The following is a 17,876-nucleotide window of genomic DNA, read 5'->3' as shown; positions in this document are numbered from 1 at the left end:
TATCCCCGGGAAAGAGGAGGTGTGACATTCCTAATATGTAGGAATACTCATTTAATTATTTTTCTTATATGTACGAATACTTATTTAATTATTTTCCTAATATTTAGGACTACAAAATCAACTAAATTTTATATATTACATTCTTCCTTTTTTGGATTACGTAGAAAAATTTAATATTTTGAACATCAAAAACATTAACATTTTATTTTATATAAAGTTTTACACTTAAATTATATACAAATGGCAAGAAAAGGAAAGAATTAAAAATACTAACCAAATAGGACGTAACCACTTGGTATTTAGATGTTTATCCCTTTGGCCAGATACCAAGAATTCAATAAAAAAAGAAAGAGGACATACTACGTTCTTGGAAGATGACGGAGTAACTTTTTTTATGTTTTGATTCAGGTGAAACTCTTTTATATACTAAAATACTTTAAAATATACAAAACTATTTCCCACTCATTTGATTTTCTTACAATTTGACAAAGGAATTTTTATTCGATAAAATATAATTATAATCGAATATTTAATATTTGGTATGAGATAATATTAAGAATTTAAATAAATAAAATATAATTTATATCTTTTATTTCTGAAAATAAATAATTAAGTATTTGGAATAGCTAATTAGCAAAAACATTAATTTCATTATTTTTCAAATTCATCATACAAGCAAAGCTATCTTCAGGTTGACAAAAATCTTGGCTTAAATAGATATATTTCAATAAAAAAGACCACCGATGATGAAAGAAATTAGAAAATAAAGTCCAATCAATTATAATATAGTATTAAAAATTAACTTGGTTAAAATTCAAAATAGAAGAAATAAGAATGAAATAATAAGTATTCAAAATAAGTTGACATTTATTATTATTTTTATTTTTCATCTATTCCAATAAATGGCCTTTTTATAGTTTTTTGTATACGTAATAAGTTATTGGTTGTAAAATACACATTCAGTATTAGTCAGTTTTAGATCTTACATTGTTACTTAATTATTTATTTTTTTCTTATAAACTATATGACCTAGCCGTTCATTCCAATAACTCTAAAAGAAAGATACAATTTTTTTAATTAATGTTAATTTAATGACTGTTTGAAGAATTATATAAAAATGTATAATAATTTCGATCATGTTAAATTTAATATTATGTCACAAAAATGACTATAATATTTGTAAGCTTACCCCAAAGGATAAGCCCTTCAAATTAATATAAAATATACGTGCTCAAAGTTTTTACGTGTGAACCAGTTTCTTCTAAAAACTATATGACAACCCTCTTTATTCCAAATCTCTAAAAAAAATATAATCATTTTTATTGATGGCCTTTTGAAGAATCATAATAAAAATATATAATAAATATCGGAATTTAATTACCAAAAAATAAATATATCAATCATTTTAAATTCAATATCATATTACATGAATTACTACAATTTTTGTAAGATTTTTTCAAAAGATATGCCCTTCAAATTAAGAAACGTGTTCTCCAATCAAAATGTGTATCCATCATTTTACCTTTTAAAAATAAATTTTAGAATTGTTATAAACTAATTATTTTCAAATATAACTACAAATGGAGTTAATTAATATTCAAATTATTTAAATACTAATTCCACTTGAATAATGATATTTAACTAAATACAGTCTTTCATATATAATTCTGAGTCATTCTTCGATGTATTTTACTAGCTTACTTTAGTATTCTTTTTGAATGTCTTTTCTCATTTTCAGGGCACTTTGATTTTGTGTTCATCTATAATTCATAGATTATTAGTTGCTTGCTATATGTGTGAAGTTCTATCCGCTATTTATGTTTTGAATGACTATACTTACTACTGAAACTGAAAAGGAAGCATGCTAACTTTATTTATTAAAAAAGTGGCATAAATTGCAAGTTAAATTATTAACTGATGATTGAGGATTTCTATGAGACTTTTTTTCTTAATTGAGTTAGTTATATGTACAATGTCAATATTAATGACTATTGTTAGGAACTTATACTTTTATTTCATAACTCAAACGCTCATTGAGATAGGATACACGGGCAATGCGCGTACCCAGAATGACTTTTTTATTATATTGGACGTAAAATTCTTATTGGATAAAAATTATAATTACAATTAAATATTTAAAACTAGGGATGAGCTATTATTAAAATTTAAATCAACAACAAAAAAATCTTGTTAATGTTAAGAACAATCCTAATTAACCAAAAACGTCTTTGATTTAACTAATTTGCGAAAAATTCAAGTCATTCTTTTCGAAATTTATAATAAAATAGATTATAATATAGTAGTAAGAGTCAAACTGTTAAAAATGCATTAAAAACAATAAGAATGAAACATTAGAAGAGAAAATATATTCTAAGTTAGTTGTCATTAATTAATTTTCTATCTGGTATTCGTTCAAATAAATGACAACTCCGTATACTTTTCTCTGTACAAAGTTATTTATTTTAAAATATTAACTTAATGTTGACATTTTAAAACTTAGCATTTGATAACTTGATTTACATGTTCTTCATATACATATAGTTTACTGATTGACGCCACATGTATAACGCACTTACACTAAACTAAAGCTAATATTTCTAAAAGGCATAACTCCAAAACTGACAGTACTCGAAATAGTGTTTGTGAAATTGTTCTTTCTAAAAGGTATAACTCCAAAATTGTTCTCTGGGTGCTGTTCTCGTACCTTTTCAGTTCATACAAATACTGAAAAATCATTCCATGAATTCTACTAGTCATCATTACAAATAAATATGGTCAATACAGTTGGCATTATAGTTGTATTTAGTAATAATAATAATCGATATAACAGTAAAATACTCAATAGTAATTTATTGCGTAATACACTAGTATAAGGGGTCATTTGGTATTAGGTATAAGAAGGTATAGTGCTGGTATAAAAATTTAATACCATCTTAATACTTTGTTTGGTTAGCAAACCTGGTATAAGTTATCTTGAGATTAAAATTAGTACCAGAATAACTTATACCTTGTAGAGGGTGGGGTAATTAGTGCCGGGATAACTTATACCTTCTTAGAAATTATGCAATTGTCCTTTTTAATACAACATACCAAACAGTGGATAAAACATAATACCGGAATAATTAATCCCAGCATAACTTATTCCAGCATAACTTATCCCGACATAAGATATTTGTCACGACCCAAATTCTCCCTCCGTGAATTGTCGTGACGGCACCCAATCTCTACGACTAGGTAAGCCTAACACTTTGCAGAAATAAAATGAAAAAAAATATGAAAATTGACAACTAACAGTAGTAGATATTTTAAATAAGCAATTGAGATGCCGCTCGGCATATACAATAATCAACTCTCGAAGAATCAACATTTCCAAGACCCGGAACACCGTAAATCATAAGCTTTTACGAAGTTCTAATTATTCTATACATCACTGTCTATAGAAATAAGAGAAGAATCAACATAGGGGATAGAGAGGGACTTCGAGGATCTGCGGACGCGGGCAGATGTACCTTGAAGTCTCCGAAACAGCAGCAACTGCAACTAAGAACGAGGCTGGTAGAAGGAACCTGGATCTGCACACGAAAAATATGTGTAGGAAAGGGCGTGAGTACACGACAACGATACCCAGTAAGTGCCAAGCCTAACCTCGGTCGAGTAGTGACAAGGTCAAGTCAGGGCCCTACCGGTGTTATATAATAAAAACAAGGCAGAAAGAAATATCGCAATAAAGTAAAGACCAAAATTTAACAAGAATGAAATCATAGAAAGGTAACAGCTCAGTACACAGAGATAACAACATGGGATCTCCCGAGATACCGTCTCGTAGTCCCAAACGTAAATGTGCAGGAGGATCTCTCGGAATACCGTTCCGTAGTCCCAAAGTAAATATGCAAGATATAGGATCTCCCCGAAAACCGTTCCGTAGTCCCAAAGTAAATATGTAGTGGATCTCCCGGAATACCGTTTTCTAGTCCCAAAAGTAAATACACAACTCAACAATAGAATTTTAACAGCAACAACACAAAATCCTTCAATTTAGACTAAGTGCAAGTCAAGGAAAAACAGGATATTCACTAAACATGATGCAGGGAGTTCAGATAAACAATTAAGGCAAGTAGACATACTATTCTAATCTAACAGGATACTATACATGCTCATGTAACTCAAATAAGAAGGAAACAGGTTATTACTTAGCAGAAATCGGGTTTTTACAACAATTAGCCCGTGTACGTACTCGTCACCTCACGTACACGGCGCTCACATATCAAAACAGTACCAAATCCTAAGGGGATTTCCCCCCCCCCCCCCCCCACAAGGTTAGGCAAGCCACTTACCTCGAACCAAACTCAGTCAATCCGTAACAATGCTCTTTCTATGAATATCCGACTCCGGATGGCCCAAATCTAGCCAAAATCAATTACATATCATAAATATAACTACAAGGAACTAATCTAGCTAATGAAATCAAAACTAAAGCAAGAAATTAAAAAATCGCCCTAAAAAGCATTCCCGGGCCCACGACTCGGAATTGGGTAAAAGTCATAAAATATGAACACCCATTCACTCACGAGTTTACTCGTACCAAAATTTCTCAAATCCGATACCAAAATCTCGATCAAAATCCCAAAATTCGGCCTAAGAACTTTTCTCAAATTTTTCACTCCAAATCACTAATTTAATGATGAAATTAAAGACATAATCATGGAAATTATCCAAAACTAGATAAGAATTACTTACCCCGAACACCCACGTGAAAATCCCTCCAAAATCGCCTAATTCCGAGCTCTCAAGTCCAAATGGTGAAGAATGACATAAACCCTCGATTTGGCCCTTTTTCTGCCAGTAAACCCGCTTCTGCGGGCCTTCAATCGCACCTGCGGTATGGCACATGCGAAAATACCAGCACAGGTGCGAAAATCACTTAAAGGGGCTGGGACCGCATCTGCGCCAAAGGGCCGCACTTGCATGTGCGTGCCTGCGGAACACTGTCCGCTTCTGCGGTCATTCACGACGCCTGCGGTTCCTATATCGCATCTGCGGGCACCGCAGGTGCGAAAATTCCCTCGCACCTGCCAAGCTTCCAATCTCCGCTTCTGCGCTTTGTGCGCCGCACGTGCGATCCCGCACCTGCGATCTCCCCACCGCAGGTGCGAAACACCAGAAACCAGCAACTTTAGAAATTTCCTAAGTCCAATATTTCCTTCATTAAGCACCCAAAAATTATCCGAGGCCTTTGGCACCTCAACCAAACATACCAACAAGTACTAAAACACCATATGAACTTAGTCGAGCTCTCAAACCACATCAAACAACGCTAAAATCACGAATCATCCTCTGATTCAAACTTGAAACTTCCAAATTCGACAACCGATGCCGAAACCAACCAAATCACGTCCGATTGACCCGAAATTTTGCAAACAGGTCATATTCAACCCTACGGACTTACTCCAACTTCCGGAATTGGAATCCGACTCCGATATCAAAACGTCCACTACCGGTCAAAATCTCCAAAACTTCGACTTTCGTCATTTCAAGCCTAAATGAGCTACAGACCTCCAAAATACAATCCGGACACGCCCCTAAGTTCAAAATCATCTAATGGAGCTAACAGAACCGACATAACTCCATTCCGTACTCGTCTTCACACAGTTCGGACTACGGTCCAAATCCTAAGGCTTAAACCTCCGTTTAGGGACTAAGTGTCCCAAAACACTCCAAAATCCAAAACGAAACCTCCCGACAAGTCACAATAGCAGAAAATAGATACGGGGGAAGCAGTTAATAGGGGGATTGGGGCTATAACTCTCAAAACGACCGATCGAGACGTTACAATATTCAAACCAAACGACCACTAATAGAGCTTATTTCCCCTGCCATGTGAATAACCCATGCAATTGTTTTGTATTTAGATTTTAATATTTCATTAGATTTTTGATATCTCAATAAGGACGGTATTGTATTTTATTAGTTTTATTTTTTAAATAATATAAATATTTATTATAAAAAATACTTTCTTAGATCATATCTAACTTTCTTATATTCACATGAGTTAGTGAAAAATAAATCGTGATTAAAATTTTATTGATTAGTTTAAGTAATCATATTATTTATTTATAAGATATCGATTATTTTATGATATTATTTATATAATTTATAATAATTTAAAAAATATATATATATTTATAAAAATATTTATTAATACTTGATATTTCTTATTGATATATTAGTTTGTCACATAGTAAAACTTATCTACATATTAATCTGATTTTTTAAGATTTAACTATGTAATTACATTTGTCCAACTAAACACGACAATGAAAATTATACTGTAATTACGTTATGACAAACAAACATGTCATAGACGTAATATTATATTGTGTAATACACTAGGGTGTGTAATTACTACCCTAGTAATTACACAGTCAGGTAATTAGACATCACTTTCCAAACAGACCCTTAATATTTGACGGAGTCCATAAATGCTCGTTTTTAACAAATTTAATGGACCAAAACTGGTCAGCAATATATTTAAGGGACCATTGGAACCTAAACCCAAAGATAAGGTACCGTGTTTTTTTTTTTCTTGACCATGTTTTGTCTTTTCTCTCCTTTATTCAAATGTCAATTCTTTTCAAAAAGATGCATTAAAATTTAAACGAAACTCGGGTATAGCAGCTCCCAATTGGTAGACAAATCTGAAATCTGCGCCTTTTCACAGGTTTTTCAAGTTACAGAAAATATCGATCCACAGATTCTCTGTTTTAAATTCGCATTTTAATCTTCTTTGATTGTATTTTTTGTATTTAGGTTACAGTAAATTATCTTGTTAAAAGTGAAAAAAGTGAGGAGAGGAGATGGATCCGGATTCAGTGAAATCAACTCTCTCTAATTTAGCATTTGGAAATGTAATGGCTGCTGCTGCTCGTGATTACCAGAAGGTATTTGTACTTTTTCTTTCCCTCTGATTTGAATCTCTCTTATTTTATTAATTTGGATAGTTAAATGGACCTGATTAGAGTAAAGTTTGGATTTTTATGTGCAGAAAATAAAAGTAAAGTTTGGATATTTGCGTCCAAATAGAGCGGAATTGTTACTAAGGATTTATATAGCAAATTTCTACTAGTTTGGGATTGAGGCATAGTTTTATTGTAGTAAAGTTTGGATTTTTATGTATTCATGTGAGACAGGTGTAATTGTATGTATATGTATATTGATAGTTTGATACTATGAATTCTTAAAATTCTATACTAATAATTCTATCCAGATGTTTGTGATGGAGCATTAAATTGTTTTACTTACCAAAGAGTCAACTCTGCATGCACCATTTCTCCTTGAGACTCAGATAATTGCTTTTCAGCAAATTAATAAAAGAGGGTGCATTTGTCATGAAAGAAAATATTTTCAAAATCAGTAGAATTTACATCCTTTTTCCTACAGAGTAAGGATTGGTATGAAACTCTTCATAATTATGGCATGCTAATGTGAAGTATACTTTTCTGGTGCCTCAAGCTTATCTAATGGAGTAATTGTATTAAAATGACACTAAGAAAGCGCAACAACAGTATTTACATCAGTAGCCAAGCAACTAAGAGCTACAGGCTGTGTCTCTATTGTGTGGCTAGATTAATGCTGCCTCCGGTCTCAGGATAAAGACGTCCTTCTATGGGAAATACCGAGAATTATTTACTATGTTTATCTGTTTATTTCAATATCCATACTCCAATTACTAACCATTTAAGACCGCTATTTTGTTAATAAGCTAAGATGAAGTCACTTAGATATAATGAGTTAAGTCAACATTATGCGGGAGTTAGACCTTAATCTTACTTGCTATTCCTTTGAGATAACCTAATGTTTGATATTGATAGTTAAATCATTGTAATATACCTCAAAACATCCAGCAGTTTAAGTTAGTTTAACTACTGACCATTGTATGCAACTTCACCCTTTAGGAAGTGCTGGCTCAAGAGAAGGCGCAAGCATCTTCTTCTGTTAATCAAGACATAGATCTTGATGAACTGATGGATGTAAGTTTGCGCATCCATTGCTGTTTCTCCTTCTAGGCACATAATTTGCATGTATGTTTACTTGCTCATTGTGCTTTTAACAGGACCCCGAGCTGGAAAAGTTGCACGCAGATAGGATTGCGGCTCTCAAGGTCTGTTATTTTGTCTTGCCTGCAGGTCGACACAGTTATTTATATCTGGAGGCAAAGTGCCTGATCGTTGAACAATTGTTTTGTCTTGATTCTGTTCTACAGAAAGAAGCTGAGAAGCGACAAGCTCTAAAAAGGCAAGGGCATGGAGAATATAGAGAGATTAGTGAAGGAGATTTTTTGGGTGAAGTTACTGGCTGTGAGAAAGTGATTTGTCACTTCTACCATCGGGAGTTCTATCGATGCAAGTAAGGACTTACTTCATGTTTTACTGTCTACTTCCCTTCCCACATAAAAGAAAGAGACATAAGAGGAGGGTTATTTCTGGATAACTGTTTCTGTTATTCTTTGCTGCTATCGGTGTTTGAGATAGAGCGGGAGGGGGGGAGTAATTTCCCAAGTTAGATCAATTCTGGTATATCTCATATTGTAGATTTGTAGTTCGAGTTTCTTTGAAGTCAGTAGTGCAAGAACTTCAGTCTGTAATCTGATGCAACAAGCTTGACACTCATAAAAGTGTTGCCTAAATTTGCATCTTGAAGGTTCCGTTTGAGACAGCTTTAACTTGGTTAATTGGTCATCCAAATTTTTACTGGCCAGATTGTGACAATTCTCTTGCTTCTCTTCCTACTTCAATGCATCGATGCTCAGCATAGAATAATCTAGCTATACATACTTGTGAAAGGGAAAAGAGCAGGAATCTAGCTGTGTATATCCACATGCATGCATGGACAAACATAATGGTATTTATTACTCTTTCAGGATCATGGATAAGCATTTGAAGTCTCTCGCACCAAGACATGTTGATACAAAGTTTCTAAAGTTGGATGCTGAGGTCTGTATATCTTGAGTTTTTGTGTTCTTCCTCAGATTAGTACAGTAGGAATAGTCCTGAAATTTTGTGAAGTATCTGCACCCACCTATGCGTGGAAGATACCAAAAAAGAAAGGGAAAAGGCTCAAAATTGCCCCTGTATGCAAAATGGTCTATTCCTACCCTCCGTTTGAACTTGCGCACAACTGTGACCCTGTCGTCAAAGAAGTGGGTTACCACTACCCTTTTTCACTAAAGGCTCTAAGTTAGACCATCTCTTTCGTCCAAAAAAAAAGAAAATAACTTGTGTATTAATTAACCACCCCCTCCTAATATTTTGTACCAGCCCCCTCACTTATTTACCCACCCTCCCCTCCCCTCCCCCCTTTTAACCTACCATTCCACCTCGTAATGGTTCTTTGACAAAGAAAGAAAATAATGAATGGTGTTTACCAAAAATGTAGATTGAGGTGCCTCTAGATGTTGGCACCATCATTTCCGGTGGCGGCGCATCCGCAGCATAACTTCAACACTGGTGTGACAATAGCCAAATTAAACCCAAGAATAGAACAATGAAGAAGAAACAAAGCAATAGTTCAATTCAGATTTCACACTCACGACCCATCTAGTCTTCTTCTACCTTCACCTTTCCATGAAAATCCCACATTCTGAACACCTCAAATATATCCGCACATCGATCAATTGGAGAAAAACTCTTGTAAAAATCATCTTGTTTGTAAAAAATATTCTAGAAGAACTCCTCTACAAAATTTAAGATTGCTTTTTTCACTCTCCTCACTGAAAATTTTTCCCCACAAAGAATACAAGTGAACTGATTGATTTTTTCACTCCTCTCACTGAAATGTTTTCGCCACAAAGTATACAAGTCAACTTCTTCACCTCCATCCACGGCGCAGGACACCCCCAAAAACCCATCTCAATTGCACCAAAACTCTGCCACCACCTCATTGCCGATTGTTACTGAGAGTGAATGAAAAAATATTTTTTTTTTGTGGCCTTATGATTGGTAACTGGGTTGGAAAAATGCATTAGATTGGTAACTGGGTGATGATGAATGCTTTGTTTTGGGGGGGGGGGGTTGGAGGTTAGGCCCAGAAGAAAAAGGGGGGTTGGAAAAAAAGAGGGGGTGGGTAAAATGAGGGTAGGGGGCTGGTACAAACTATTAAGGAGGGGGGGGCTATTAATTAATGACACATGTCATTTTGTGGTCTTTTTGGACACAAGAAATAACTCACATTAGAGTTAGTGGAAAAGGGTAGTGGTAGCTCACTTCTTTGACGGTAGGGTCGTGGTGGAGCTCAAGTTCAAACTTCAACGGAGGGTACGAATTGACCATCCCGAATACCACAGGGGCAGTTTTGAGCCTTTTCCCAAAAAGAAATCTCACAAAACAAAGAAAGGAAAGATTGGCTCTATAACTTTATGAGAACTGTTCATTGGATCTGATTTTCATGCTATTTCTCATTTTGTCTCGTATAACTTAATGCAGAATGCTCCTTTTTTCGTTACAAAGCTGGGAATTAAAACTCTACCATGTGTCATCTTTTTCAGGTTAGTGCCTCCTGGTCTATTTAACCTTTAGGGTACTCGACTTCGCACTGCTCCATTCTTTCTTATATATTTTATCCATGTTTGGGTGGCACTATGGTTGTTTTCAAGGCAAAATTAAGAACTTCAAAATAGCTCTTTCCTTCAAGCAAAGAAGAATGAACCTAATTTCAATTTATTGGTCTCAAAATCTAGATCAAATCTATCAAAACAGGCCCAATGCACCAAGGGAAGTAAAATTTGTGTAGCGGGCATAACAGTCTTAATTGTTTCAGGTCTTGGATTTGATTAGGCAGGGGAGCTACCCTATTTTACTGTAAATTAGACGAGGGAGCTATCATGATCTTCACAAACATAGTTTAAAGTCACTTGTAGCTTCATCAAAACAGTTGGTAAAGGGAAGGGGTACACTCTAGCAATCTTATTTATGGTTCCAGTCCTAAACTTCCTGAAATTCATACACATACATGTGAATGTAAGCATCAACACATCCTAGGTGTGTGGTTAATCGTACTCTTTCTTTTTCAGATGATGTCATTTCCTTTTGTTCTACACCTAAAAGAATTTTGCTTTTCAGGAATGGAATAGCTTCAGATAGGCTGGTTGGTTTTCAAGATTTGGGCGGAAAAGATGATTTCAGCACGAGGACTCTGGAGGGTCTTCTGTTAAAGAAAGGTAATGCTTTTTAATTGATGATTCCTATCGATCGATAGCTTATTGCAGTTACTAAACCATCTTCGGTGCAGGAATCATCAAAGAGAACAAGGAAAAAGAAGATGATGAAGACTCGTATGATGAAAGAAATAGGGCAGTGAGATCGTCAATCAATCCAGATTCTGATTCAGACTGATGAGTTATTAGTGGTCACCAGTTTTGAATCAAATGACTATTCGTCAGCGTTTTCTGTTGCTGGGTTTTTTTTAATCCTCAGGATACCTCGGAGTATCTACTACAAAGTCTTTGCTTTTCTTGAGATGAAATGTACGAAAGATTGAATGAGTGGTGCCATAGTCAGTTATAGTGGTTTAACATTTCTATCTGTTGCTTCTTAATCCAGTTGTTTCAAAAAGATGAAGTGTATTTCAAAGAGGTATGGTGGATTCATTCCATTTTTCTCAAGTAAGAGGCTCCGGAAAATTTTTACATCAGAAATATTTTGAAAAATTAGTAAAGTCCACGTGAAATTCTTGAATGCATTCGTATCCAATTATTCACCGTATAACAGAAACTTCCAAATCGTAAAACGATTATGTAACCGCATTATCACTCTTTGAAGCTTTCATGTCATACCCTAATCTTTTCAAAAGCGCTACGTAATCTGCTTTAATATTTTTGGAATTAAATATTTGCTTAATTCCATTCATATTGAGCATTAATATCTCTATAAATGGATGTCCAGTATATTTTCCTTTTCTCCACTTGTTTCATATCTCTCTGTTCTTATAAAAGTTGTATTGTCTCTGTTGATGCATAGATATGGTGCTTTGATTCTCGATGTTCGAGATTATGTCTCCAGTAATCAGTGAAGTTCTTCTGTCTGGTTTTACCATTAACTCAACTCTGCATCGTCGTACTCACTTAGTTCAATCCTTCTCAGTCGTCTTCCTCTACTGGTTCTACGTGTTTTCATGAAACAGAGTTTCCTTCTTCTTACTCATTAAACTTCATTCAAGATCCCAACCCTTTGACTACATTTCAGTTGTTATTTACCTTTTGTAGTAGGATACTTTTATTTTCCACGAACAATTACTTATAGTTGTCTTTTGTAAAAAGATATAATGGTGTAAAAATCCTTTTTATACAAGGTAAACTCTAATTTTGGTACTACTATGATATTGTAATTGCAAGACCATTGGTAAGTGGAACAATGGTTCCAAAGATGATCATCCCCAACAAATAATAAATCAAAGGAAATGCAAGAAGATCAAGGATGAGGAAACAGAAATATTTGGATGACCTAATGACTGAAATGAGTCAAATCAAGGAGGAAAACAACCAAATTGAGATTAACATAAATATGTTCACTCAGCTTTACTTGAAGGTGGAAGTAGAGAACTCCATTCTCAAAGCTCAGATCGCCGAGTTAAGCCACAGGCTGCAGTTTCTAAAGGACATCATTAACTGCAGGAATGCAGCAACAACAACTAATGATGAACAGACCATTTGGTCGTTATTGGGTGTTCAAAATTACTCAGAATTTATTCATTTGTTTTGCTAAATAATTCACAACCTTTTATTTCCCTACTTGGTTCCTTCATTACAGTGGCCTTTGACAAATAGTAGAAAATGTAATTGGCGGTGGAGTTTCTTTCATTCATTCAGTTAATAAAAGGTATCGAAGGCTGTAGGGCGTGCATAAATTGAAATATCAGGCTTGAATTATTGGCAAAATTGTCATTCATGTTATTATGAACCTCCACTGCTTTGTGCTTCCAGCTTACTAGTATATAATAGTGACAAGAAATTAGCAACTAAAAGAAGGAGCAATTTTTAATGTTGTGGCACTCGTTTTCCTTATAAGGGAGAGTGTATGCTTAAGAAATTTATTGGAGTAGATGATATCACTTAGAACAAGTATTTTTATTATATGGGGCGGATTTAGGGGCGGAATTCGTTGGAAAATTATACTATATATAAGGTAAAATTTGTTTTTTATCTTTATATATATTGTATTTTGAATACTCTTGATACAATCTAAAAACATAGTCTAGTGGTCAAAAAGATTCAAAACTTTTGTGAGATCACCGGTTCAATTCCCACTAACCACAATCTCTATAAATTTTCAACTTTTTTCTTTTTTGAACTCTCTTAGCTGAAATCGTACTTCGCCCATCCTTCACTGGAACAGTGCCACAGTGGTATGCAGAATTCTAATTGTCCCTTTCCGATCCATTTGACATAGTTTAATTTATCAATTTATTACTTGAGATTAATTAACCGGTCCAGATTCAACTCTTTATAATACTAGTCAATCAAGTATTCAACTTAATATTAACTAAAGGAGATTACTTCTCACCCACGAAGGGCCGTGAGGCTAAATCAGATATGAAAAATGAATATATATATTGTAAAACTTTGCTAAGTATATATATGGTCATATAAATATAACCTTTTTTCACCAAAGTAATATAACTATACTTTCTTACATAAAAATTATAAAACTTTCACTAACTCATACGAAAATCATAATGACTGAAAAATATAACTTTCCGGAAGTTTTTTCTTATTCTACATTTTTCCTTATTTTTTATTTTCAGTTTAATATATAAATAATAATCAATTAAAATAGAAATGATCCGGTCCAGCCCGACCCAAACCAAACCAATACGTATATACATAGATTAAAATAATACTAAAAGTGTCCCCCAAAAATACATGATACTTGTATTTTTTTGTTTTCCTTTTCAAGATTTTCATTTAAATTAATAGCATTATTGTTTCGGAGCTCTCGATTATCCAATTTTTTTTTTGGTCAGAATCTCATGCAAAATACTCCAAAGAAAGAAATATAATATTGTATGCAAAATACTCCAAATTATTTATGTCAAGTAATTGTATCTATCTATCTATCTATCTATCTATCTATCTATCTATCTATCTATATCTATATATATATATTCCAAGTAATTTTTTCTTTCGTTGGAGTATTTTGCATGCGGTTCTGATAATAAAGAAAAAGAAATAAAAGGTATGAATAATTTGAGAGCTCTTGATATAATGAAAATCTTAGGCATAAAAAAATAGAAGTATAGTGTATTTTGAGGAAAGGATTCAGTTTTACTATTATTTTAATTATATGAGTATTTAGTTGAGTCAATCCTATTTTACTTTGGTTATTATTTATTAGACTGAAAATAAAAAAAATATGGAATAAGAAAATACTACGGAAAGTTATATTTTCCGGTCACTGATTTTTGTGTGAGTTGGCAGAAGTTTTATAATTTTTATATAAAAAAATATAGTTATATAACTTAGGTGGAAAAAATAAATCATAGAGTTATATGATCATTTATGAAACTTACCGCTATGCAACATTCCGTCCACCTCTATGTTCCATAAGCGAATATAAGCAATTATTAGTACTATTGTGTAGCTAATGTAGTAACTGACATAGTTTTATTCCAAATACCCGATTAATTTGTTACCAAAAAAAAAAAAGAACAAATCAATGGATTTTATTCTGCCTTTTACAAGAGGCCAAAGGCCAAAACAATTAATTTGCTTTATGGAAGGGTGAATTTAGTTGCATTATACTTGAAAAGTTAGCTCATCAAAGACTATCCACAAGCCATATATAGCTTTATCCACTCCCAGATTATTGATTGGTCGAATTTATGTTAACTCCTCTTCCTTGCCTCTTTTTTTTTTTTAGTTTGAAGCTACCAAATATATATATATATATATATATATATATATATATATATATATTAAGGAATGTAGCTTTAATGTACAAATAATTAAGGCACATGACATGTTATAAATTAGGAAGACTCATGAGATCAGCACGCAATTATACCACGCTGCTCTAGCTACTTAGTTAATAACCTTCGTTTCATATCCAGTAAGTATAAATACCTGTTACTTTCAATAGAAAATAGAGCTTTGATTTTAGAATCTACGCCTATTCATTTGCTTTGTCCCCGTGAAAAAAGAAAGAAAGAAAAGACAGTACAAATTGATTAGAAATTCGAGATTTTCTCTTCTCCCAGTTGAAATTCTGTGTCGGTCAACTTAAAGAACAAAGCACTATTGGCTGCCTCTTCATGATTTAGATTCGACATGGTAAGTACTCCATCTAAATAAATGATCTCGACTTTAAGTTTTGAGAATGCAATCGCTATTAGTAGGGAGAACTTTCTGGCACAACTCCGATTAATCAAATCCCAAACTAAATACCAAACATAGAGTGACAAACTAAAACATAAAATGGTAATATATGCATGCATGCATGCATGCAACGCTATCGAGCTAGAGAAATTCACATATTATAGGATTATGAATTAAGTTCCATCTTGTATTATTCCGTTTCTTTTTTAGTTCAAAAAATTCCTAATTTTTTTTGGAAATAATTAGATCTAAATTTTGTATTTTATCCTTAATTAATCTGTTTTTGTAGCAACACCGTTAGGCTAAGTCAACCCAAAGATACTTTAAACATGGTGTGAGATTATATTGTCTACTTTAAATTAAGGCGCATCATTTTTAAAAAAATGCCCCATACCATTAAGCATATCCTTACACCATATATATAATTTATTTCCGTTTCAGTTACAAATGTGGGACTTTTGTTCACACCTTAAATATGCACAAATTTTATGTTTTGTTTATCTCGGGTCTATTAGCCAAGGTAACGAGAAATTTATGAAGATGTCACATATCGTATCGGAGCAGGATGGATGAAATGGAGGCTCGCTTATGATATTTTATGTGATAAGAATGTGCCGCCAAGAATGTACCAAATGTCACACATCACATCGGAGTGTTGGCCAGTTAAGAACTCACATGTGCATAGGATGAAAGTAGCAGAAATGAGAATGTTGAGATGGATGTGTGGGTGTACCAGGAGAGATAAGATTAGGAATGATGCTATCCGAGACAAAGTGGGAGTAGCCTCCGTGGAGGACAAGATCGAGAATCGAGGCTGAAAGATAGTTCAGACATATTAAAAGGAGAAGCATTGAAGCTCCCGTTAGGAAGTGTGAGAGGTTGGCCATGGCGAGTTTGAGAAGAGGTCGAGGTAGGCCTAAGAAGTGTTAGGGAGAGGTGATTAGGCAGGACATGATGCTGCTTCAACTCACTGAGGACATGACCCTTGATAGGAGAGTGTGAAGGTCGAGGATTAGGGAAGAAGGTTAGTAGGTAGTTGGGAGTTTCTTAGTTGCTCGCGACAGTCTTAGTAACACGCATGTCTCTTCGTATTCTCAGATCTTAATTGCAATATGTGATTTTGTTTGCCTCAGGTATTGTATTCTCTGTTGTTATTATTTGGTACTACTTATCCTTTATCTCCATCTTTTTCTTCACTCTTCCTTTCTTGCTTTCCTTCTTCTTCTTTCCGAGCCGAGGGTCTATTGGAAACAATTTCTCTACCTTCATTAGGTAGGGGTAAGGTCTGCGTACATACTACTCTCCCCAGACCCCAACTGTTGGGAATATACTGGGTATGTTGTTGTTGTTGTTGTTGTTATGATCAAACTGCTACAAACGCCATATAATCATACAAATTATAACATGTTTAAGAGCACAAGTTTTAAAAATTCTCATTTTTTCTTGAAAATAGGATCACATAAGATCAATTGGTGGGAGTATATATCATGAAATTAACCAGAGAATCAGATTTGTATTCTCAGATTGGCTATATATAGTGATAGCCAAGGATGACTTGCCTGATTCATTCTTGAGGCTTTGTATGTATGTATGCAGACAAGCTCCTTGGCTTTCTAATTGCTTCTTCTCTTTCATGCTAGACTTATCCCTTCTTCATTATAGTGTATGACTGTAAGAGTCATCAAATACTGGTTTTCTTTCTTCTACAATCTATTGGCCTACATGGGCCAACAAATATATTAATTCTTCTATTATAATTAGAAGAATATGTATGAAAAAGGGATCGGAGTTGATTGTTCAGCCCACTTGATCGATTTGCACAAAGGATCATTTATTATATTTTAATCCCCTAATTTATTTTTTGGAGGAAAATTAACCTTCGCGCTAGAATTTAGAAGCAAGCTCCTAGCGGTTTTCAGAAGTTTAGCAAGTTACGGGTGATCGTCATGAATATTATTCGCCAAATCATGGTGATCATCATATTTCGTAACATAATAATGTGTACAAATATGATGATTACCACGATTTTGCCACAAACATTTGTGGCAAAAAATCCCGGCGATTCTTAAAATTTCTGATTAAAATTCTAATGATTACTATAACATGGGGTAAATATTCAATTGATCTAAATCAACTCCAAACGATTTTAAATTTTTTATCTAATTTTTTATTACCAATCCGGACAATTTTCAACAGTTAAATTCAGTCTAAACCTCAAAAATTAATACTCATTTTGTTTTCCGCAACAGGCTTTTTTCTAGCTCAATAAAATACAACATTGATATTTTTTATTTTATTTTTTCAACCAAACCAATTCAAATCATTGAGGATAGATAATATAACCTTAATGGAACAGAATTACAACCACATAAACTTTTAGTGAACATATAAAATTATTTTTTTATTTTTAGTTGTATGCTCATAATTTAATGGAAGAAGATGAGGAGGAGAAAATTTGGACGTTTTGCTAAAAATGTTAAGATTTTTTTATTAGGGTCAAAATTTAAATGGT

General features: G+C 33.6%; 1 protein-coding gene across 1 annotated transcript; it reads left to right on the top strand.

Moving 5' to 3' along the window:
- The first annotated feature begins 6,581 nt into the window (after positions 1-6,581).
- LOC107801229 (thioredoxin domain-containing protein PLP3B-like) lies at positions 6,582-11,624 on the top strand. The gene is made up of 9 exons (XM_075234289.1): positions 6,582-6,718; positions 6,808-6,938; positions 7,953-8,027; positions 8,111-8,158; positions 8,261-8,403; positions 8,918-8,990; positions 10,479-10,540; positions 11,115-11,212; positions 11,284-11,624. Exons 2-9 carry the CDS (start codon positions 6,855-6,857, stop codon positions 11,385-11,387), a joined length of 687 nt encoding a protein of 228 aa, XP_075090390.1. The 5' UTR covers positions 6,582-6,718; positions 6,808-6,854; the 3' UTR covers positions 11,388-11,624.
- The last annotated feature ends 6,252 nt before the right edge of the window (positions 11,625-17,876 follow it).

This window comes from Nicotiana tabacum, chromosome 17 (assembly GCF_000715075.1).
Source record: "Nicotiana tabacum cultivar K326 chromosome 17, ASM71507v2, whole genome shotgun sequence".
Taxonomy (NCBI): Eukaryota; Viridiplantae; Streptophyta; class Magnoliopsida; order Solanales; family Solanaceae; genus Nicotiana; species Nicotiana tabacum.
The sequence above is the reverse complement of the archived record's forward strand: the minus strand, read 5'-3'. Positions and strand labels throughout refer to the sequence as shown.